This window comes from Drosophila ananassae, chromosome 2R (assembly GCF_017639315.1).
Source record: "Drosophila ananassae strain 14024-0371.13 chromosome 2R, ASM1763931v2, whole genome shotgun sequence".
NCBI classification, from domain to species: Eukaryota; Metazoa; Arthropoda; class Insecta; order Diptera; family Drosophilidae; genus Drosophila; species Drosophila ananassae.
In genome coordinates this window covers 27,118,984-27,141,872 of record NC_057928.1, presented here as the reverse complement: position 1 = coordinate 27,141,872, position 22,889 = coordinate 27,118,984, and the positions used below count along the sequence as shown (strand labels likewise).

The 22,889-nt window shown below is 37.7% G+C and overlaps 3 protein-coding genes across 3 annotated transcripts; 2 read left to right on the top strand and 1 right to left on the bottom strand.

The window, feature by feature from the left end:
• The first annotated feature begins 367 nt into the window (after nt 1-367).
• On the top strand, nt 368-1,362 carry LOC123257045 (RING-box protein 1B). The gene has a single exon (XM_044714417.1). It carries the CDS (start codon nt 896-898, stop codon nt 1,253-1,255), a length of 360 nt encoding a protein of 119 aa, XP_044570352.1. The 5' UTR covers nt 368-895; the 3' UTR covers nt 1,256-1,362.
• LOC123257044 (cell division cycle 5-like protein) lies at nt 1,292-18,222 on the bottom strand. Its single transcript, XM_044714416.1, has 4 exons — nt 18,025-18,222; nt 17,686-17,951; nt 2,102-3,546; nt 1,292-2,046 (listed from the first exon to the last, which is right to left on the bottom strand). The coding sequence occupies exons 1-4, from the start codon at nt 18,067-18,069 to the stop codon at nt 1,364-1,366; spliced, it is 2,439 nt and encodes an 812-aa protein (XP_044570351.1). The 5' UTR covers nt 18,070-18,222; the 3' UTR covers nt 1,292-1,363.
• A 246-nt stretch (nt 18,223-18,468) lies between these two features.
• On the top strand, nt 18,469-22,472 carry LOC123257143. The gene is made up of 4 exons (XM_044714966.1): nt 18,469-18,660; nt 18,713-19,253; nt 19,314-21,760; nt 21,825-22,472. Exons 1-4 carry the CDS (start codon nt 18,625-18,627, stop codon nt 22,095-22,097), a joined length of 3,297 nt encoding a protein of 1,098 aa, XP_044570901.1. The 5' UTR covers nt 18,469-18,624; the 3' UTR covers nt 22,098-22,472.
• Nucleotides 22,473-22,889: the final 417 nt, after the last annotated feature.

Genomic DNA, 22,889 nt, shown 5'->3' with positions numbered 1-22,889 from the left:
TCCCAGGATAAATTTTTTTCAACTTAAGAAAATTGCAGACTATTGCAAATTTTGAAATAAAAGGTAATTTAAACGAGGAGGCTATTTATACACTTTGAATTGTCCTTTTGAATTCTATAACATCTCTAGAATATTGTCCTAAATTCAAGTTGATCCGAATAATTAGTTTTGGAGATGGAGCCTTGGAATAGCTCAAAGTCAGGTTTAGGCAGAACACAAACATTTAAACTCGTTTTTCTCAAAACTATGTTTTCAAAGTCGGTTGACAAGATTTCTTGCAAACTATTTAACCGATCTTAATAAAATTTTAACCAGGTCTTTAACATATCAGTTGCAAGGTATTAACGAGGGTTTTTTTTTGTTTTTTTTTTTATTACAACTATTAAAGAAACAAAATGTCGAGAAATTTTCATCAAAATTTTGATTTTTTTTATAAAAAAAGCCGAAAATCCAATTAAATTCAAATTTTGCCAAAAATTTCCAATCCCTCGTTTAATACCTAGTTTATTGTGTTTACTAAAACACGTATTTTTTATTAATATTTCTGACGATCCTAAAAAAATCATGGTTAAATTATTTTATTTTTTTTATGCAAAAAAATATTGAAAAACTATGTATTGAAAACGCCCCAGGAAAACTATTTAACCCCTTAATGTTTATAATGATTTTTTTATTTTACAAGTTTCAGATCTTTTTATTAGATATTACAAGTTTTAGATTTTTTTTTCATGGCAAAAGGCTACATTTTTATTTAATTTTTTGTCTAAATCTAAGTGCTCTAGTAATGTTTCAATAAATGTCATAAATAAACAACAGGTCAGTTTAAATTCGTCGTCGTGGCGGGATACTGTTTTGAGAAATAACAAAAAATTAGAAAAATTAAAAAGTGACTGCAATGGCCGAGGAGGTAGAAGTGGAAGAGACTGAGGACTTCCATGACCTGGACGAATTTAATGATGACGAAGCAGCCGGCAGTCATGTCAGAGAGGAACGATTCACTGTTAAGAAGTGGGTGGCACACGCATTATGGTCATGGGATGTCGCGGTGGATAACTGCGCCATTTGCCGTAATCATATTATGAATCTGTGCATTGAGTGCCAGGCGGATCCGAATGCAAACAAGGATGAGTGCACAGTGGCTTGGGGCGAGTGTAACCATGCCTTCCACTACCATTGTATCGCCCGGTGGCTGAAAACTCGGCTCGTCTGCCCGCTAGATAATAAGGAGTGGGTGTATCAGAAGTACGGCCACTAGACAAGGGTTCGGTTCGGATTAAATCTGAGTACAACATATTTGGAATAATATTATATATTGAATATAGACTAAATTATAAGTGACAAGGGTTGACGATTGTTAACAGAGTTATACTGCTTGTTCGGAAAGAATCGGAGTTGGCCGTACTCCAGTCATCTTCTCTATTTGTGTATAAAGAGTATCGCTTTCTTCTACTAGACTAGAGTACTTTTTTTGCAACTCCTTCTCCCTGTCCATCTGGCGGCGCACATCTTCCTGCAGTGACTCAAGACGGCGCGGCACAGCAATGGCTTCTTGTCCGCCCAAAAAGCGGAACGTCGACAGGGAAACCGAATTTTGCTCGATCTGGGCGTAAGTGTCCTGTAATTGCTTAGTGAGTACCTGAGCACGTGCTTGGTAACCGCCGGTTAGGATTTTAAGCTTTTTCTCGATCTTTCCACAGCGCTTGGCCTCTTTTGCCATGTGCCGCCGGTTTTGCTCCAACCTTTTCTCCGCCGATTCTAGTCGGTCCTTCTTGCTGGCCAGGTTGGCACGAGTATAGCGATGCTGCGAAGGCAAGTAAAGCACTTGGCCCAAACATTCCTGCCAAACCTGTGCGTACACATCTAGGGGAAGTTCTCCGTGGCCCATCCGCTCTTTTACGACATCCATCTCATCAACCAACATCTGCTTGGCTATCGCCAGTTCTGCTTGTGTGATTTCCTCGTAAGGATTTGCTTTAAAGTAGCTCTGAAGCTGCTCCAGTTTTTGTTGTGATTGTCCGGGAACAGGATCCTTTACAGAGTCGTAAACTGCGGGTGAAAAAAAAATGAGGTAATGCGTTTATTTAACTATTTTAAAACTTACGCTGCATGGTTATCATTTCATGCTTTATTAGTTCTTCTGCCTGCTGCTGCTCTGAAAGGTTTTGTTTCTCAGATTGTGGTCGCAGGATCTTCGTGTTGACTTCTGTTGGGCGGGGTAAATTGCGTTGGATAACTAGAGACCGTTTCTCGAGCTCACTTTTTCTTCGTGCTTCCTGATCAGCCAAGATTCTTGCGTCAACATCCGCTTGATCCTCTATAGCGGGCTCTGAACTCGCCTCTGTGGGCTCAGTGTCTTCTTGTTCCGGCACAACAATTTCGTAGTCGTTTCTGGGAGCGGGCAAAGTGGAAAGACCTTCTCGTAAAGTAGATTTTAGCTGCTTTTGATAGTTCTTGTACACGGCTGGAGTTTCGGTCACTCCCATACTATCTTCCGGGTTAATACTGAGTTTATCCCTTACAAAAGTGGGCGTATTTGTTCCAGCCACTCCAGAGCCCTCTTTCACAGAAACGAGAGCTCCAGTACTTGGAGTGAGAAAACCGCCAGGAGTGACTCCAGCTCCACCTTCCCGTTGCGTTCTAAATGGCGTAGCAATGACTGTGTTTGGTGTAGCAATTGAAGCACCTTTTGGCAAAATACCAGAGAAATCAGACTCGTGAAGAGGTGTGTTTAAGCCTCCCTTTAATGGTGTCTCTGTGTGCGTGAGGGCCATCATGTTTTGGGCCTCTTGCATAATGCGATCTGTATATGGAGCTGGCGTCCGCGGAGTAGCTGACACCTGTGGAGTAATAGAGTAATCTGCTAACAAAGCATCTGTCATCTCAATGCCACTCTCGCCGGCTATTTCCTTGGCCATTTCGCTGGCACGACCCAGCTTCACGACTTGCTGCAGTTCTAAATCTGAAATCTGCGGCGTTGGTAAAACTAACTTCGAGCGCTTTCGCTCCGGCTCCATGTTTTGTAGCATGGCTGCCGGCACTTCGTTTTCCTTGCGCTGTTTAAGTTTTTGTTTGTCGCGTTTTCGCTCCCGCTCCTCTTTTTCGGATCGCAATTCACCATCCAAATCTTGTTGCCTCATTTTGTTGAAGTCTGGTTCGTTCTTTTGTAAGTGTTCTTCAGAAGTGTCATAGAACCCGAGTGCGGGACGCTTTTCAAAGGGTATTTCGGCATTGTAATCGATTCCTTTTATGCGCTTGCGATTTCCACTACCGATTCCCGCTGCACGCAATTCCCGCCTTTTTTGAAGAGTCGCCAGACGGCGCGCTTCCTCCAGCTGCTTTTCACGTGCTTTTCGCTTAGCTTTCTTGCCTTGGGTGTTAGCTAGGCGGGCTCTTGCTTCTGAAAGCATTTCTAACTCGTCCTCGTCCATGTCTTTGGGATCGGGTCGAGCTGGTTTTGTCTCCGGGTTGGGATCTATTTCTCCCGGCTTAAGTTTTCGCGGGTCGTCCATTGCATCTTCACCATCTTCTTTGCGTTGGGCTTGGTCCCTTTAAGAGAACGAAAGAGATTAAATAGGTTTAAAAATGAAAGTGAATATACAGGAATGGCTATTTAATTAATTTTAAATCAATAAAATATAATAGTAATTCAAATTTTAATTTTCAATTATATTAAAATTAATTTCAATTTGAATTTTTAGGTTGATTCTCCACCAAACTGCATCAAATTATAAGAACAAGGTATTTTTGAGATTTTTTGTTGTTTTTTGGAGGGCCCCCTTCAAAATTGTAAAAATGCATGGATGGACAAAATGAGCCCCAGTGAAGGCCGTATCTCTGCCAAAAGTAATCTGATTTCGAAGCATGATACCTTAAAATCTTTGTAGATCGATTCTTTATCAATCTGCATCAAATTCTAAGAACGAAATATTTTTTAGATTTTTTGTTAAAATTTCTGGAGGGCCCCCTTCAAAATGCAAGGAAGGAAAATATGACTCCCAGCGAAGACCGTATCTCTGCCAAAAGTAATCCGATTTTCAAGCGGGATACCTTAAAATCTTTGTAGATCAATTCTTTAACAATCTGCATCAAAATCTAAGAGCGAAATATTTTTTAGATTTTTTGTTAAGATTTCTGGAGGGCCCCCTTCAAAATGCAAGGAAGGAAAAAATGACTCCCACCGAAGACCGTATCTCTGCCAAAAGTAATCCGATTTTGAAGCGGTATGCCTTAAAAGCTTTGTAGATCGATTCTTTATCAATCTGCATTAAAATCTAAGAACGAAATATTTTTTGGATTTTTTGTTAAGATTTCTGCAGGGCCCCCTTCAAAATTGTAAAAATGCAAGGAAGGAAAATATGACTCTCAGCGAATACCGTGTCTCTGCCAAAAGTAATCCGATTTTCAAGCGGGATACCTTAAAATCTTTGTAGATCGATTTTTTATCAATCAGCATCAAAATCTAAGAACGAAATATTTTTTAGATTTTTTGTTTAGATTTCTGGAGGGCCCCCTTCAAAATTGTAAAAATGCAAGGAAGGACAACGTGACTGACAGCAAAGACCGTATCTGTGCCAAAAGTAATCCGATTTTGAAGCGGGATACCTTAAAATATTTGTAGATCAATTCTTTAACAATCTGCATTAAAATCTAAGAGCGAAATATTTTTTAGATTTTTTGTTAAGATTTCTGGAGGGCCCCCTTCCAAATTGTAAAAATGCAAGGAAGGACAACGTGACTCCCAGCAAAGACCGTATCTCTGCCAAAAGTAATCCGATTTTGAAGCGGGATACCTTAAAATATTTGTAGATCGATTCTTCATCAATCTGCATCAAAATCTAAGAACGAAATATTTTTTAGATTTTTTGTTAAAATTTCTGGAGGGCCCCCTTCAAAATGCAAGGAAGGAAAATATGACTCCCAGCGAAGACCGTATCTCTGCCAAAAGTAATCCGATTTTCAAGCGGGATACCTTAAAATCCTTGTAGATCAATTCTTTAACAATCTGCATCAAAATCTAAGAGCGAAATATTTTTTAGATTTTTTGTTAAGATTTCTGGAGGGCCCCCTTCCAAATTGTAAAAATGCAAGGAAGGACAACGTGACTCCCAGCAAAGACCGTATCTCTGCCAAAAGTAATCCGATTTTCAAGCGGGATACCTTAAAATCTTTGTAGATCGATTCTTTATCAATCTGAATTAAAATCTAAGAGCGAAATATTTTTTAGATTTTTTGTTAAGATTTCTGGAGGGCCCCCTTCAAAATGCAAGGAAGGAAAATATGACTCCCAGCGAAGACCGTATCTCTGCCAAAAGTAATCCGATTTTCAAGCGGGATACCTTAAAATCTTTGTAGATCAATTCTTTAACAATCTGCATCAAAATCTAAGAGCGAAATATTTTTTAGATTTTTTGTTAAGATTTCTGGAGGGCCCCCTTCAAAATGCAAGGAAGGACAATGTGACTCACAACAAATACCGTATCTCTGCCAAAAGTAATCCGATTTTGAAGCGGGATACCTTAAAATCTTTGTAGATCGATTCTTTATCAATCTGCATCAAAATCTAACAACGAAATATTTTTTGGATTTTTTGTTAAGATTTCTGCAGGGCCCCCTTCAAAATTGTAAAAATGCAAGGAAGGAAAATATGACTCTCAGCGAATACCGTATCTCTGCCAAAAGTAATCCGATTTTGAAGCGGGATACCTTAAAATATTTGTAGATCGATTCTTCATCAATCTGCATCAAAATCTAAGAACAAAATATTTTTTGAATTTTTTATTAAGATTTCTGGAGAGCCCCCTTCAAAATTGTAAAAATGCAAGTAAGGAAAATATGACTCTCAGCGAATACCGTATCTCTGCCAAAAGTAATCCGATTTTCAAGCGGGATACCTTAAAATCTTTGTAGATCGATTCTTTATTAATCTGCATCAAAATCTGAGAACGAAATATTTTTTGGATTTTTTGTTAAGGTTTCTGGAGGGCCCCCTTCAAAATGCAAGGAAGGACAATGTGACTCCCAAGGAAGGAAAATATGACTCCCAGCGAAGACCGTATCTCTGCCAAAAGTAATCCGATTTTCAAGCGGGATACCTTAAAATCCTTGTAGATCAATTCTTTAACAATCTGCATCAAAATCTAAGAGCGAAATATTTTTTAGATTTTTTGTTAAGATTTCTGGAGGGCCCCCTTCCAAATTGTAAAAATGCAAGGAAGGACAACGTGACTCCCAGCAAAGACCGTATCTCTGCCAAAAGTAATCCGATTTTCAAGCGGGATACCTTAAAATCTTTGTAGATCGATTCTTTATCAATCTGAATTAAAATCTAAGAGCGAAATATTTTTTAGATTTTTTGTTAAGATTTCTGGAGGGCCCCCTTCAAAATGCAAGGAAGGAAAATATGACTCCCAGCGAAGACCGTATCTCTGCCAAAAGTAATCCGATTTTCAAGCGGGATACCTTAAAATCTTTGTAGATCAATTCTTTAACAATCTGCATCAAAATCTAAGAGCGAAATATTTTTTAGATTTTTTGTTAAGATTTCTGGAGGGCCCCCTTCAAAATGCAAGGAAGGACAATGTGACTCACAACAAATACCGTATCTCTGCCAAAAGTAATCCGATTTTGAAGCGGGATACCTTAAAATCTTTGTAGATCGATTCTTTATCAATCTGCATCAAAATCTAACAACGAAATATTTTTTGGATTTTTTGTTAAGATTTCTGCAGGGCCCCCTTCAAAATTGTAAAAATGCAAGGAAGGAAAATATGACTCTCAGCGAATACCGTATCTCTGCCAAAAGTAATCCGATTTTGAAGCGGGATACCTTAAAATATTTGTAGATCGATTCTTCATCAATCTGCATCAAAATCTAAGAACAAAATATTTTTTGAATTTTTTATTAAGATTTCTGGAGAGCCCCCTTCAAAATTGTAAAAATGCAAGTAAGGAAAATATGACTCTCAGCGAATACCGTATCTCTGCCAAAAGTAATCCGATTTTCAAGCGGGATACCTTAAAATCTTTGTAGATCGATTCTTTATTAATCTGCATCAAAATCTGAGAACGAAATATTTTTTGGATTTTTTGTTAAGGTTTCTGGAGGGCCCCCTTCAAAATGCAAGGAAGGACAATGTGACTCCCAACAAATACCGTATCTCTGCCAAAAGTAATCCGATTTTGAAGCGGGATACCTTAAAATCTTTGTAGATCGATTCTTTATCAATCTGCATCAAAATCTAACAACGAAATATTTTTTGAATTTTTTGTTAAGATTTCTGGAGGGCCTCCTTTAAAATTGTAAAAATGCATGGAAGAACAAAATGACTCCCAGCGAAGTGCGTATCCCTGCTAAAAGTAATCCGATTTTAAAGCGGGATACCTTAAAATCTTTGTAGATCGATTCTTTATCAATCTGCATCAAAATCTAACAACGAAATATTTTTTGGATTTTTTTTTAAGATTTCTGCAGGGCCCCCTTCAAAATTGTAAAAATGCAAGGAAGGAAAATATGACTCTCAGCGAATACCGTATCTCTGCCAAAAGTAATCCGATTTTGAAGCGGGATACCTTAAAATATTTGTAGATCGATTCTTCATCAATCTGCATCAAAATCTAAGAACGAAATATTTTTTGAATTTTTTATTAAGATTTCTGGAGGGCCCCCTTCAAAATTGTAAAAATGCAAGTAAGGAAAATATGACTCTCAGCGAATACCGTATCTCTGCCAAAAGTAATCCGATTTTCAAGCGGGATACCTTAAAATCTTTGTAGATCGATTCTTTATTAATCTGCATCAAAATCTGAGAACGAAATATTTTTTGGATTTTTTGTTAAGGTTTCTGGAGGGCCCCCTTCAAAATGCAAGGAAGGACAATGTGACTCCCAAGGAAGGAAAATATGACTCCCAGCGAAGACCGTATCTCTGCCAAAAGTAATCCGATTTTCAAGCGGGATACCTTAAAATCCTTGTAGATCAATTCTTTAACAATCTGCATCAAAATCTAAGAGCGAAATATTTTTTAGATTTTTTGTTAAGATTTCTGGAGGGCCCCCTTCCAAATTGTAAAAATGCAAGGAAGGACAACGTGACTCCCAGCAAAGACCGTATCTCTGCCAAAAGTAATCCGATTTTCAAGCGGGATACCTTAAAATCTTTGTAGATCGATTCTTTATCAATCTGAATTAAAATCTAAGAGCGAAATATTTTTTAGATTTTTTGTTAAGATTTCTGGAGGGCCCCCTTCAAAATGCAAGGAAGGAAAATATGACTCCCAGCGAAGACCGTATCTCTGCCAAAAGTAATCCGATTTTCAAGCGGGATACCTTAAAATCTTTGTAGATCAATTCTTTAACAATCTGCATCAAAATCTAAGAGCGAAATATTTTTTAGATTTTTTGTTAAGATTTCTGGAGGGCCCCCTTCAAAATGCAAGGAAGGACAATGTGACTCACAACAAATACCGTATCTCTGCCAAAAGTAATCCGATTTTGAAGCGGGATACCTTAAAATCTTTGTAGATCGATTCTTTATCAATCTGCATCAAAATCTAACAACGAAATATTTTTTGGATTTTTTGTTAAGATTTCTGCAGGGCCCCCTTCAAAATTGTAAAAATGCAAGGAAGGAAAATATGACTCTCAGCGAATACCGTATCTCTGCCAAAAGTAATCCGATTTTGAAGCGGGATACCTTAAAATATTTGTAGATCGATTCTTCATCAATCTGCATCAAAATCTAAGAACAAAATATTTTTTGAATTTTTTATTAAGATTTCTGGAGAGCCCCCTTCAAAATTGTAAAAATGCAAGTAAGGAAAATATGACTCTCAGCGAATACCGTATCTCTGCCAAAAGTAATCCGATTTTCAAGCGGGATACCTTAAAATCTTTGTAGATCGATTCTTTATTAATCTGCATCAAAATCTGAGAACGAAATATTTTTTGGATTTTTTGTTAAGGTTTCTGGAGGGCCCCCTTCAAAATGCAAGGAAGGACAATGTGACTCCCAACAAATACCGTATCTCTGCCAAAAGTAATCCGATTTTGAAGCGGGATACCTTAAAATCTTTGTAGATCGATTCTTTATCAATCTGCATCAAAATCTAACAACGAAATATTTTTTGAATTTTTTGTTAAGATTTCTGGAGGGCCTCCTTTAAAATTGTAAAAATGCATGGAAGAACAAAATGACTCCCAGCGAAGTGCGTATCCCTGCTAAAAGTAATCCGATTTTAAAGCGGGATACCTTAAAATCTTTGTAGATCGATTCTTTATCAATCTGCATCAAAATCTAACAACGAAATATTTTTTGGATTTTTTTTTAAGATTTCTGCAGGGCCCCCTTCAAAATTGTAAAAATGCAAGGAAGGAAAATATGACTCTCAGCGAATACCGTATCTCTGCCAAAAGTAATCCGATTTTGAAGCGGGATACCTTAAAATATTTGTAGATCGATTCTTCATCAATCTGCATCAAAATCTAAGAACGAAATATTTTTTGAATTTTTTATTAAGATTTCTGGAGGGCCCCCTTCAAAATTGTAAAAATGCAAGTAAGGAAAATATGACTCTCAGCGAATACCGTATCTCTGCCAAAAGTAATCCGATTTTCAAGCGGGATACCTTAAAATCTTTGTAGATCGATTCTTTATTAATCTGCATCAAAATCTGAGAACGAAATATTTTTTGGATTTTTTGTTAAGGTTTCTGGAGGGCCCCCTTCAAAATGCAAGGAAGGACAATGTGACTCCCAACAAATACCGTATCTCTGCCAAAAGTAATCCGATTTTGAAGCGGGATACCTTAAAATCTTTGTAGATCGATTCTTTATCAATCTGCATCAAAATCTAACAACGAAATACTTTTTGGATTTTTTGTTAAGATTTCTGGAGGGCCTCCTTTAAAATTGTAAAAATGCATGGAAGAACAAAATGACTCCCAGCGAAGTGCGTATCCCTGCTAAAAGTAATCCGATTTTAAAGCGGGATACCTTAAAATCTTTTTAGATCGATTCTTTATCAATCTGCATCAAAATCTAACAACGAAATATTTTTTGGATTTTTTTTTAAGATTTCTGCAGGGCCCCCTTCAAAATTGTAAAAATGCAAGGAAGGAAAATATGACTCTCAGCGAATACCGTATCTCTGCCAAAAGTAATCCGATTTTGAAGCGGGATACCTTAAAATATTTGTAGATCGATTCTTCATCAATCTGCATCAAAATCTAAGAACGAAATATTTTTTGAATTTTTTATTAAGATTTCTGGAGGGCCCCCTTCAAAATTGTAAAAATGCAAGGAAGGAAAATATGGGGAATACCTTAAAATCTTTGTAGATCGATTCTTTATCAATCTGCATCAAAATCTAACAACGAAATATTTTTTGGATTTTTTGTTAAGATTTCTGCAGGGCCCCCTTCAAAATTGTAAAAATGCGAGGAAGGAAAATATGACTCTCAGCGAATACCGTATCTCTGCCAAAAGTAATCCGATTTTGAAGCGGGATACCTTAAAATATTTGTAGATCGATTCTTCATCAATCTGCATCAAAATCTAAGAACAAAATATTTTTTGAATTTTTTATTAAGATTTCTGGAGGGCCCCCTTCAAAATTGTAAAAATGCAAGTAAGGAAAATATGACTCTCAGCGAATACCGTATCTCTGCCAAAAGTAATCCGATTTTCAAGCGGGATACCTTAAAATCTTTGTAGATCGATTCTTTATTAATCTGCATAAAAATCTGAGAACGAAATATTTTTTGGATTTTTTGTTAAGGTTTCTGGAGGGCCCCCTTCAAAATGCAAGGAAGGACAATGTGACTCCCAACAAATACCGTATCTCTGCCAAAAGTAATCCGATTTTGAAGCGGGATACCTTAAAATCTTTGTAGATCGATTCTTTATCAATCTGCATCAAAATCTAACAACGAAATATTTTTTGAATTTTTTGTTAAGATTTCTGGAGGGCCTCCTTTAAAATTGTAAAAATGCATGGAAGAACAAAATGACTCCCAGCGAAGTGCGTATCCCTGCTAAAAGTAATCCGATTTTAAAGCGGGATACCTTAAAATCTTTGTAGATCGATTCTTTATCAATCTGCATCAAAATCTAACAACGAAATATTTTTTGGATTTTTTTTTTAAGATTTCTGCAGGGCCCCCTTCAAAATTGTAAAAATGCAAGGAAGGAAAATATGACTCTCAGCGAATACCGTATCTCTGCCAAAAGTAATCCGATTTTGAAGCGGGATACCTTAAAATATTTGTAGATCGATTCTTCATCAATCTGCATCAAAATCTAAGAACGAAATATTTTTTGAATTTTTTATTAAGATTTCTGGAGGGCTCCCTTCAAAATTGTAAAAATGCAAGTAAGGAAAATATGACTCTCAGCGAATACCGTATCTCTGCCAAAAGTAATCCGATTTTCAAGCGGGATACCTTAAAATCTTTGTAGATCGATTCTTTATTAATCTGCATCAAAATCTGAGAACGAAATATTTTTTGGATTTTTTGTTAAGGTTTCTGGAGGGCCCCCTTCAAAATGCAAGGAAGGACAATGTGACTCCCAACAAATACCGTATCTCACCCAAAAGTAATCCGATTTTGAAGCGGGATACCTTAAAATCTTTGTAGATCGATTCTTTATCAATCTGCATCAAAATCTAACAACGAAATACTTTTTGGATTTTTTGTTAAGATTTCTGGAGGGCCTCCTTTAAAATTGTAAAAATGCATGGAAGAACAAAATGACTCCCAGCGAAGTGCGTATCCCTGCTAAAAGTAATCCGATTTTAAAGCGGGATACCTTAAAATCTTTTTAGATCGATTCTTTATCAATCTGCATCAAAATCTAACAACGAAATATTTTTTGGATTTTTTTTTAAGATTTCTGCAGGGCCCCCTTCAAAATTGTAAAAATGCAAGGAAGGAAAATATGACTCTCAGCGAATACCGTATCTCTGCCAAAAGTAATCCGATTTTGAAGCGGGATACCTTAAAATATTTGTAGATCGATTCTTCATCAATCTGCATCAAAATCTAAGAACGAAATATTTTTTGAATTTTTTATTAAGATTTCTGGAGGGCCCCCTTCAAAATTGTAAAAATGCAAGTAAGGAAAATATGACTCTCAGCGAATACCGTATCTCTGCCAAAAGTAATCCGATTTTCAAGCGGGATACCTTAAAATCTTTGTAGATCGATTCTTTATTAATCTGCATCAAAATCTGAGAACGAAATATTTTTTGGATTTTTTGTTAAGGTTTCTGGAGGGCCCCCTTCAAAATGCAAGGAAGGACAATGTGACTCCCAACAAATACCGTATCTCTGCCAAAAGTAATCCGATTTTGAAGCGGGATACCTTAAAATCTTTGTAGATCGATTCTTTATCAATCTGCATCAAAATCTAACAACGAAATACTTTTTGGATTTTTTGTTAAGATTTCTGGAGGGCCTCCTTTAAAATTGTAAAAATGCATGGAAGAACAAAATGACTCCCAGCGAAGTGCGTATCCCTGCTAAAAGTAATCCGATTTTAAAGCGGGATACCTTAAAATCTTTTTAGATCGATTCTTTATCAATCTGCATCAAAATCTAACAACGAAATATTTTTTGGATTTTTTTTTAAGATTTCTGCAGGGCCCCCTTCAAAATTGTAAAAATGCAAGGAAGGAAAATATGACTCTCAGCGAATACCGTATCTCTGCCAAAAGTAATCCGATTTTGAAGCGGGATACCTTAAAATATTTGTAGATCGATTCTTCATCAATCTGCATCAAAATCTAAGAACGAAATATTTTTTGAATTTTTTATTAAGATTTCTGGAGGGCCCCCTTCAAAATTGTAAAAATGCAAGGAAGGAAAATATGGGGGATACCTTAAAATCTTTGTAGATCGATTCTTTATCAATCTGCATCAAAATCTAACAACGAAATATTTTTTGGATTTTTTGTTAAGATTTCTGCAGGGCCCCCTTCAAAATTGTAAAAATGCAAGGAAGGAAAATATGACTCTCAGCGAATACCGTATCTCTGCCAAAAGTAATCCGATTTTGAAGCGGGATACCTTAAAATATTTGTAGATCGATTCTTCATCAATCTGCATCAAAATCTAAGAACGAAATATTTTTTAGATTTTTTGTTAAGGTTTCTGGAGGGCCCCCTTCAAAATGCAAGGAAGGACAATGTGACTCCCAACAAATACCGTATCTCTGCCAAAAGTAATCCGATTTTGAAGCGGGATACCTTAAAATCTTTGTAGATCGATTCTTTATCAATCTGCATCAAAATCTAACAACGAAATACTTTTTGGATTTTTTGTTAAGATTTCTGGAGGGCCTCCTTTAAAATTGTAAAAATGCAAGTAAGGAAAATATGACTCTCAGCGAATACCGTATCTCTGCCAAAAGTAATCCGATTTTGAAGCGGGATACCTTAAAATATTTGTAGATCGATTCTTCATCAATCTGCATCAAAATCTAAGAACGAAATATTTTTTGAATTTTTTATTAAGATTTCTGGAGGGCCCCCTTCAAAATTGTAAAAATGCAAGTAAGGAAAATATGACTCTCAGCGAATACCGTATCTCTGCCAAAAGTAATCCGATTTTCAAGCGGGATACCTTAAAATCTTTGTAGATCGATTCTTTATTAATCTGCATCAAAATCTGAGAACGAAATATTTTTTGGATTTTTTGTTAAGGTTTCTGGAGGGCCCCCTTCAAAATGCAAGGAAGGACAATGTGACTCCCAACAAATACCGTATCTCTGCCAAAAGTAATCCGATTTTGAAGCGGGATACCTTAAAATCTTTGTAGACCGATTCTTTATCAATCTGCATCAAAATCTAACAACGAAATACTTTTTGGATTTTTTGTTAAGATTTCTGGAGGGCCTCCTTTAAAATTGTAAAAATGCATGGAAGAACAAAATGACTCCCAGCGAAGTGCGTATCCCTGCTAAAAGTAATCCGATTTTAAAGCGGGATACCTTAAAATCTTTTTAGATCGATTCTTTATCAATCTGCATCAAAATCTAACAACGAAATATTTTTTGGATTTTTTTTTAAGATTTCTGCAGGGCCCCCTTCAAAATTGTAAAAATGCAAGGAAGGAAAATATGACTCTCAGCGAATACCGTATCTCTGCCAAAAGTAATCCGATTTTGAAGCGGGATACCTTAAAATATTTGTAGATCGATTCTTCATCAATCTGCATCAAAATCTAAGAACGAAATATTTTTTAGATTTTTTGTTAAAATTTCTGGAGGGCCCCCTTCAAAATGCAAGGAAGGAAAATATGACTCCCAGCGAAGACCGTATCTCTGCCAAAAGTAATCCGATTTTCAAGCGGGATACCTTAAAATCCTTGTAGATCAATTCTTTAACAATCTGCATCAAAATCTAAGAGCGAAATATTTTTTAGATTTTTTGTTAAGATTTCTGGAGGGCCCCCTTCCAAATTGTAAAAATGCAAGGAAGGACAAGATTTCTGGAGGGCCCCCTTCAAAATGCAAGGAAGGACAATGTGACTCCCAACAAATACCGTATGTCTGCCAAAAGTAATCCGATTTTGAAGCGGTATGCCTTAAAAGCTTTGTAGATCGATTCTTTATCAATCTGCATCAAAATCTAACAACGAAATACTTTTTGGATTTTTTGTTAAGATTTCTGGAGGGCCTCCTTTAAAATTGTAAAAATGCATGGAAGAACAAAATGACTCCCAGCGAAGTGCGTATCCCTGCTAAAAGTAATCCGATTTTAAAGCGGGATACCTTAAAATCTTTTTAGATCGATTCTTTATCAATCTGCATCAAAATCTAACAACGAAATATTTTTTGGATTTTTTTTTAAGATTTCTGCAGGGCCCCCTTCAAAATTGTAAAAATGCAAGGAAGGAAAATATGACTCTCAGCGAATACCGTATCTCTGCCAAAAGTAATCCGATTTTGAAGCGGGATACCTTAAAATATTTGTAGATCGATTCTTCATCAATCTGCATCAAAATCTAAGAACGAAATATTTTTTGAATTTTTTATTAAGATTTCTGGAGGGCCCCCTTCAAAATTGTAAAAATGCAAGGAAGGAAAATATGGGGGATACCTTAAAATCTTTGTAGATCGATTCTTTATCAATCTGAATTAAAATCTAAGAGCGAAATATTTTTTAGATTTTTTGTTAAGATTTCTGGAGGGCCCCCTTCAAAATGCAAGGAAGGACAACGTGACTCCCAGCAAAGACCGTATCTCTGCCAAAAGTAATCCGATTTTCAAGCGGGATACCTTAAAATCTTTGTAGATCGATTCTTTATCAATCTGCATCAAAATCTAACAACGAAATATTTTTTGGATTTTTTGTTAAGATTTCTGGAGGGCCTCCTTTAAAATTGTAAAAATGCATGGAAGAACAAAATGACTCCCAGCGAAGTGCGTATCCCTGCTAAAAGTAATCCGATTTTAAAGCGGGATACCTTAAAATATTTGCAGATCGATTCTTCATCAATCTGCATTAAAATCTAAGAACGAAATATTTTTTAATTTTTTTTTAAAGATTTCTGGAGGGCCCCCTTCAAAATTGTAAAAATGCAAGGAAGGACAATGTGACTCCCAGCAAAGACCGTATCTCTGCCAAAAGTAATCCGTTTTTAAAGCGGGATACCTTAAAATATTTGTAGATCGATTCTTTATCAATCTGCATCAAAATCTAAGAACGAAATATTTTTTGAATTTTTTATTAAGATTTCTGGAGGGCCCCCTTCAAAATTGTAAAAATGCAAGGAAGGAAAATATGGGGGATACCTTAAAATCTTTGTAGATCGATTCTTTATCAATCTGCATCAAAATCTAACAACGAAATATTTTGTGGATTTTTGTTAAGATTTCTGGAGGGCCTCCTTTAAAATTGTAAAAATGCATGGAAGAACAAAATGACTCCCAGCGAAGTGCGTATCTCTGCTAAAAGTAATCCGATTTTAAAGCGGGATACCTTAAAATCTTCGTAGATCGATTCTTTATCAATCTGCATCAAAATCTAAAAACGAAATATTTTTTGGATTTTTTGTTAAGATTTCTGGAGGGCCCCCTTCAAAATTGTAAAAATGCAAGGAAGGAAAATATGACTCTCAGCGAATACCGTATCTCTGCCAAAAGTAATCCGATTTTGAAGCGGAATACCTTAAAATATTTGTAGATCGATTCTTTATCAATCTGCATCAAAATCTAAGAACGAAATATTTTTTAGATTTTTTGTTAAGATTTCTGGAGGGCCTTCAAAATACAAGGAAGGAAAATGTGACTCCCAGCGAAGACCGTATCTCTGCCAAAAGTAATCCGATTTTCAAGCGGGATACCTTAAAATATTTGTAGATCGATTCTTTATTAATCTGCATCAAAATCTAAGAACGAAATATTTTTTAGATTTTTTGTTAAGATTTCTGGAGGGCCTCCATTAAAATTGTAAATATGCATGAAAGAACAAAATGACTCCCAGCGAAGTGCGTATCTCTGCTAAAAGTAATCCGATTTTGAAGCAAGATACTTTAAAATCTTTGTAGATCGATTCTTTATCAATCTGCATTAAAATCTAAGAACGAAATATTTTTTGGATTTTTTGTTAAGATTTCTGGAGGGCCTCCTTCAAAATTTTTAAAAATGCAAGGAAGGACTATATGACTCCCACCGAAGCCCGTATCTCTGCCAAAAATCGTTCGATTTGAAAGTGGGATACCTTAAAATATATAGTCCACAGCGAACAGCTGCATTTTAGCCAATTGGGATATACCTTTTACTAGGGATATGACAGACTGAACCAGAATCTTCGATGAGATAAAGGAAAGGATCAATTTTTTATGGGATCCTCTTTAAAATAATTAAAATAAATGAAGGGCACTATATAGTCTACGGCGAAAAGCTGCATTTTAGCCAATTGGGGTATAATTAAGGGGAAACCGTTTGCAAGGAATGTGACAGACTGAACCAGAATCGTCGATGAGATAAAATAAAAGATTATTTTATATATTTTTTTAAAGAAAACGCCCTTTTTGCCGTTCACAAAAAAGCTGATAAAATCGCTAAAGCTATGCACAAATGCACCTTAAAACAAGAAAGGAAAGCTAACTTCGGGCGGAGCCGAAGTTTATATACCCTTGCAGTTCAGTTACAGTCTGCTAGGTGGCGCCACGCATCTTATATTATTAGATATATAACGGATCGTATATAGTCGGCCGTTCCTTATGAAATTTGGAAAATCAGATTACTTTGCTAAAAATATAACCTGTAGTAAGTCTCATCTTTCTAACTTAAAAAACATCAAAGTTATGCCAATTCCGATCGATCTATGACAGCTATAGGATATAGTCGGCCGATCCTTATGAAATTTTGTAGACAACATATTTTGGTCAAATATAACATGTGTGGAAAGTCTCAACCGTCCAACTTAAAAAACACCAATATTATGGCATTTCCGAACAATCAGTTATAAGGCAGCTATAGGATATAGTCGACCGATCCCGGCCGTTCCGACTTATATACTACCTGCAAGGAAAAAAAGGATGTGTGCAAAGTTTCAACTCGATAGCTCCAAAACTAAGAGACTAGTTTGCGTAGAAACCGACAGACAGACGGACATGCTCACTTTACAAACTAAACCCATAGATGATAAGTCTCAAAAATTAGAATATGTGTAAAACTTACAGTAAGTGTTCGTAGCGTTCAAGACACTGGGCGGCCGTGCGTCCAATGATCGGGGCGATGGTGCGCCACTGTGTGGGCATCAATTTTGCCAAATGGAGCAGTTTCTCGTCCTCCTCGCGCGACCACTCCGTCTTTTTGATGCTCGGGTCCAGCCATTCGTACCAGCGGGCTTTGCACTGCTTTGCGGATTTTCTGTGAAGCAATGATGCAATGCGGCTCCACTGGTTTTTCCCATATTTCATCACAGCAGCTTTAAGAATCTCATCCTGTAATAAAAACATTATGCCGGGGAGAGTGATGCAAGCTAGTGTCAAGCAGAACCAGATTCAATATACTCACCTCCGTGTTGCGCCACACACCACCCTTGATCATTATTCTCGGCATGTTGAAGTTATAAGTTGATCCTGGGTTAAAATATCAATAAAGCTGTAAAATAATTTAAATTGAGTCCAAGAAAATTCACTGACGACGCTATATCCACATGCGCTTAGAAATGGCGAAAAAAACAAAAGCAGTGTGACCAGCCGTGTATCTTTTGAAAACACCAAAAATAGCTAGAGTTTTTAATAAATATAAAATATATCATTATTTATCTACTAATTTACTTATACATTTTTAAAGTAATTAAAATGTATAAACATATTTTAAATTATTATAAAACTGATGTGCGTGCATTTTAATATTTATAATATTTTATTTCGGGGAACGTTCCATTCTCATGCGATTCCAATACATTGGTTTTTATTTTTACATCAGAGTGGCCAAAACATGATTTTATAATATGGAAAAACAATGCTGCCCAGCGCAAATAATAAATAATTGGTGGCCCTGTTTTTGTCCGAGTAATGTAAATATTGTAATGCGGAATTAGACGTCTTGTCTCGGAAGCGGAAAACCAGAATCCGCAACTGGCACCCAGCACTCGGTAACTCCCGGAAAATGAATGATGCTGCATACAGCGGATTCCATACACAGGTTAGCAAGCAGAGAGTTCGTTTGGCCAGATAACCATGCCGTTGTCTTCCAGGTGCACTTTCCGAACCCGTCGGACCTGTCGCTTTCCACACCGGTGCACACTTTGGAGCCGGATTCCACCTTTGGCGGGTTCTTTGACGACGAGTTTTCACAAGCACCCGCTGCGTGGATTCCAGATGGAAGCGGGTTGCAGCTTAAAGCCATTGATGCTGATGAAACTGCCCTTTCAAATCAATCGCCTACGATTCCATTCGTCCAGATCCATACCACCGACCTGCAACAACCAGAGAAAAGCTACCGGAACACCTTTCGCCGACGCACCGCCGAAATTAAGTCCGAGGCAGAGCTGATCAAGTCTGAACTGGCAGAAGCTGCCGCTAAGGAGAGATTGAATGCTACACCGACTCCTCCAACTAGAAATTCTAGTTGCCCGAGTGTGGAGGGAAAAGGGCAAGTTGTGTCGGATGGTGCGACGGTGTTACTCAGATGTCCTAATTGTCCCTTTCTAAGCATCTGCCAGGTGAGGTTGCAGGAGCACTTAAATGTGGGAAATTGCTTCCAAACAAGCGAGCAACAGCGTAGAGAGTGTCCAGGTAAGAAAACTTCCCAGTTTATAATTACGATTGACTATTGTATATTTTATTTCTTTATAGGCTGTCGAAACATCTTCTATAACAATGATTCACTTAACTTGCACCTATCCCTGGATCACCAAGTGGACCAAGCTGATATCATGGCCATACGTAATTCCGGCCAAGTTTCCTCTGAGAAACAAGACCAGATGCACACAAATCAAAGATCAATCGATACCCAAAACCACAACCAAGCTGAGAATAATAACCTACCTAAGAGCCGAATTTTTATTAAGAGCGTTGAGTGCTTACGGGAGCCTCAGAAGGCTGAATATTCAGGGAAAGATTACCCCCTTCTAATGTCGGATAGCGAGTCTGCCGGAGACATTTTAGACCTGCTCGAAGAAGTGGTTGAGAATGATGAAACCAACGATAAAACAACACCACCACCGCCCAAGTCAAGTCAAAAAATTTCAATTAAGAGCGTAGACGTACTTCGCCAACCCGTTTTGCTTCCGTTTGACTGTCAGCTTCAAAATAATCAGCTAATGATGGATAGCAGCTTATTAGATGTACCTGACGTTAGGGTAGGTCCTGAAGAAGATAAATCAAGACAACCGAAAATTTATATACGTAAGCCAATAGTTTCTTCCTCGTTATCAATGGGTTTAAATGTGGGTGTGGATTCCACCGAAAATGGATTATCTGGAGCTGTTTACACCGATGTCTACCAAGGAGATGCTATGCTAACGCCTACATGTCCTATATCAGGATATGAACCTAGCCTGGCCCCACTTGCCCAAATGTGTTCTGATGCCTTTTCGTTTGATTCTGTTTTAAACGGCAATGGAGCTACCTCCGCAGGCTTAGATAATACGCGATTTAGCGCCTTAGACCTTGACTTTGGAGTAGATTTTGTCTCGGAAGCCACTTCGCCCACTGAAACTCTTAACAACGCTACGTCTGTTTTACCACCGATGGAACAACAGCCTGTTCATCTGGAACATTTTATTTCCACTAATACTCCTAGTGCACCCAAGCAGAAAATTTTTATTAAGAATGTCGACATACTAAAAGCTCCACAAAGAGGAACTCTGCATTTGCGAACAGTGGACGAGCTTAACCTGATGAATCGAAACGAGGTGGAGCACTTGATAGTACCAAACCTGGAGCCTATGACCATGTCGATGATGGAGTTACCCCCCCTTCAGGAGCCTCCACTGGCGTTAGAGACACACCCTAACCAGCTGCCTGAACTCCCGCCTTCGGTCAACGGAAACTGGCCTAGCGAGGATGGTTACAGCTTGGGCCACGATATAGACTCCTGGCCCTGGATAGAAGAAGCACTGCCAGAGGCAGGCATTGCCTTAGCTAATACAACCGAGGCTTCAGATACCCTCCAAATTGACAGCTTAGATGAAGCTGCAAGTAACTTGCTGGTCAAAGATTTTCCCCAGTTGCAACAAAATACTTCAGAGGTGACTCCAACTGCAACAGAAGAGATAGAAATTCTACCTCTTATCCCTGTAAAAATTCCTGTGGCCACCACAAGCACGCTTCAAAATACAACTCATAATACTTTGCCTGTACCACCTTTGGTTCGTCTATTACCCGAAGCAGCAAATTTATCTGAAAAACAGGGACGCATCTACGTGGCCAACAACCTTCTTCCCGCTGCAGTGGAGCCTCCATTATCGGGAGGAACTTCTGTGAGAGGACGACCTTATGGGGCTAAACATTCTGGAGGTACTGCACATAGAAGAAAACAACCACAAGGATCCAGTCAAGTGGTCGAGGGTGGAAAGTGCCAAGTGGAGGGTTGCATGTTCCGATTTAAGTCTCCCGCTACATTAGATTACCATGGGAAATGTCACAACGAAGCGCCTAGCGAGGGGCAGTCGGCAATGATATGCCCGGAGTGTAAGTCAACCGAGTTCAGTAACTGGAACTGCTTGCACACGCACCTGTGGCGCGTCCACCAAATCGATATGGAGCTTTACTGCTGCCAGCTATGTAGCTTCAAGACGCCAATATATTCTAGATTGGTCAACACCCACGCAAAGATCCATTCCGAGGAACGCAACTACAAATGCGAGCAGTGCGGAAAGGGTTTCAAAAACACCAAGCAACTGAAGAACCATCGAAGACTTCATCGCACTCAGGGGTTGGGTATGGGGAAGCAGGCACATAATCAGACATCTAGTGCTATTATCAATTCAGTTCAGCTTCACCGCTGCGGCGACTGTGGGATAGCCTTTAAGCAACGAAAAACGCTAAGAGAACATCTTTGTAAGGAGCGGAACGAACAGTTGGAATGCCCCGAGTGCCAGCATGTTTTTGGGTCAAAGAGCAGCCTGCGTCTTCACTTGCAGAGCCACCAGGCGCGAAAACGTTTTCACTGTGAGGAGTGCAACTATGAAGCAAGCGACCATAACGCTTTCCGGCGCCATCTAGCCACACACAAGGACCGGAAACGGTACGTTTGTCCCCACTGTGATTTCCGGGCCATTCAGAGTACTGCTTTTAAGGTTAGTTGACTTACCTTCCCCCACGTTTTGTGAGCAGTTGTTAATGCAGCATTTTCTCCTATAGCTACACTTGCAGAAGCGCCATCCCGAACAGGAACTATCCTCAATAATATATAAATGCGACCAGTGTACTTTTTCAAGCATAAATCAAGGTCTGCTGCTAGTTCACCAGGCTAAGCATGAAGCTCCCAACCCCGTTCAGAACTCAGTTTTAACTTCAGCTGCACCTTCCTCGCAGATTAAGGTGGAAACCAGCATGGTGCTAGCACATTCCAGTAGAAGCGCACCAAAGGCATCACCGGCCTTGGGCAAAGTAGGTGGCTTACAGGCTTTCTGAGTGTACAGACGAAAGCTAGGAGGTGCCGAAAGTCCCAACAAAATGCTAATTAGTGTGTACCGACTTTTATACCAAATGCTAATTTTAGTTAAATGTATGTGATAAGATGCATGGAGATATTTTCCCAAATACCTTTGGTGTACATAAGGACTCTGAGGAATTTTGTTATGATATAAAAACTGTTACGTTATCCGATTTCCAATGTTAGCTGGAATAACATATTGGAATATCTGTATTGCTTACTTCGGCATATTCCGAAGAATACTTTAATCTTTGTTTTTATGTAAATATCAACCGTAGATGGCTAAAAATATTTTTTGTATATACATATATAAAGTGTATGTTGCGATTTAATAAAATTATAAGGGGATGGTCTTTACAATTTGTTTCTTTATATAAGTAGATATACTAACATAAGGCAGTTTTTATTGAAGGGAAAAGACAAATATTTAGTTAAACCATTACCTTTTCTGAGACAATTCTTATTGGATTGTTATAATTTGATCGGACGGAGAAAAGTTGTAAGGTTATGGATACCGTGAACCGGATAATTTAAAATTATCATTTTATTTATTACTATATTTATTGAAGCTTAAAAAAAGACAGGATGATGTATGCTATATCAGTTCGTTCTATTGTCACTTTGAAGACTGCACAAATAAAATAATTTTTGTTTTGATTTTATTTTCTTATGTGTATTCAATATTTTAGAGGTAACTCAAATAAGGAAAAACTTTCATTAAAAAATGTAATTATAAAGCTGCTTTGATGCTTTTGGTAATTGAATATATT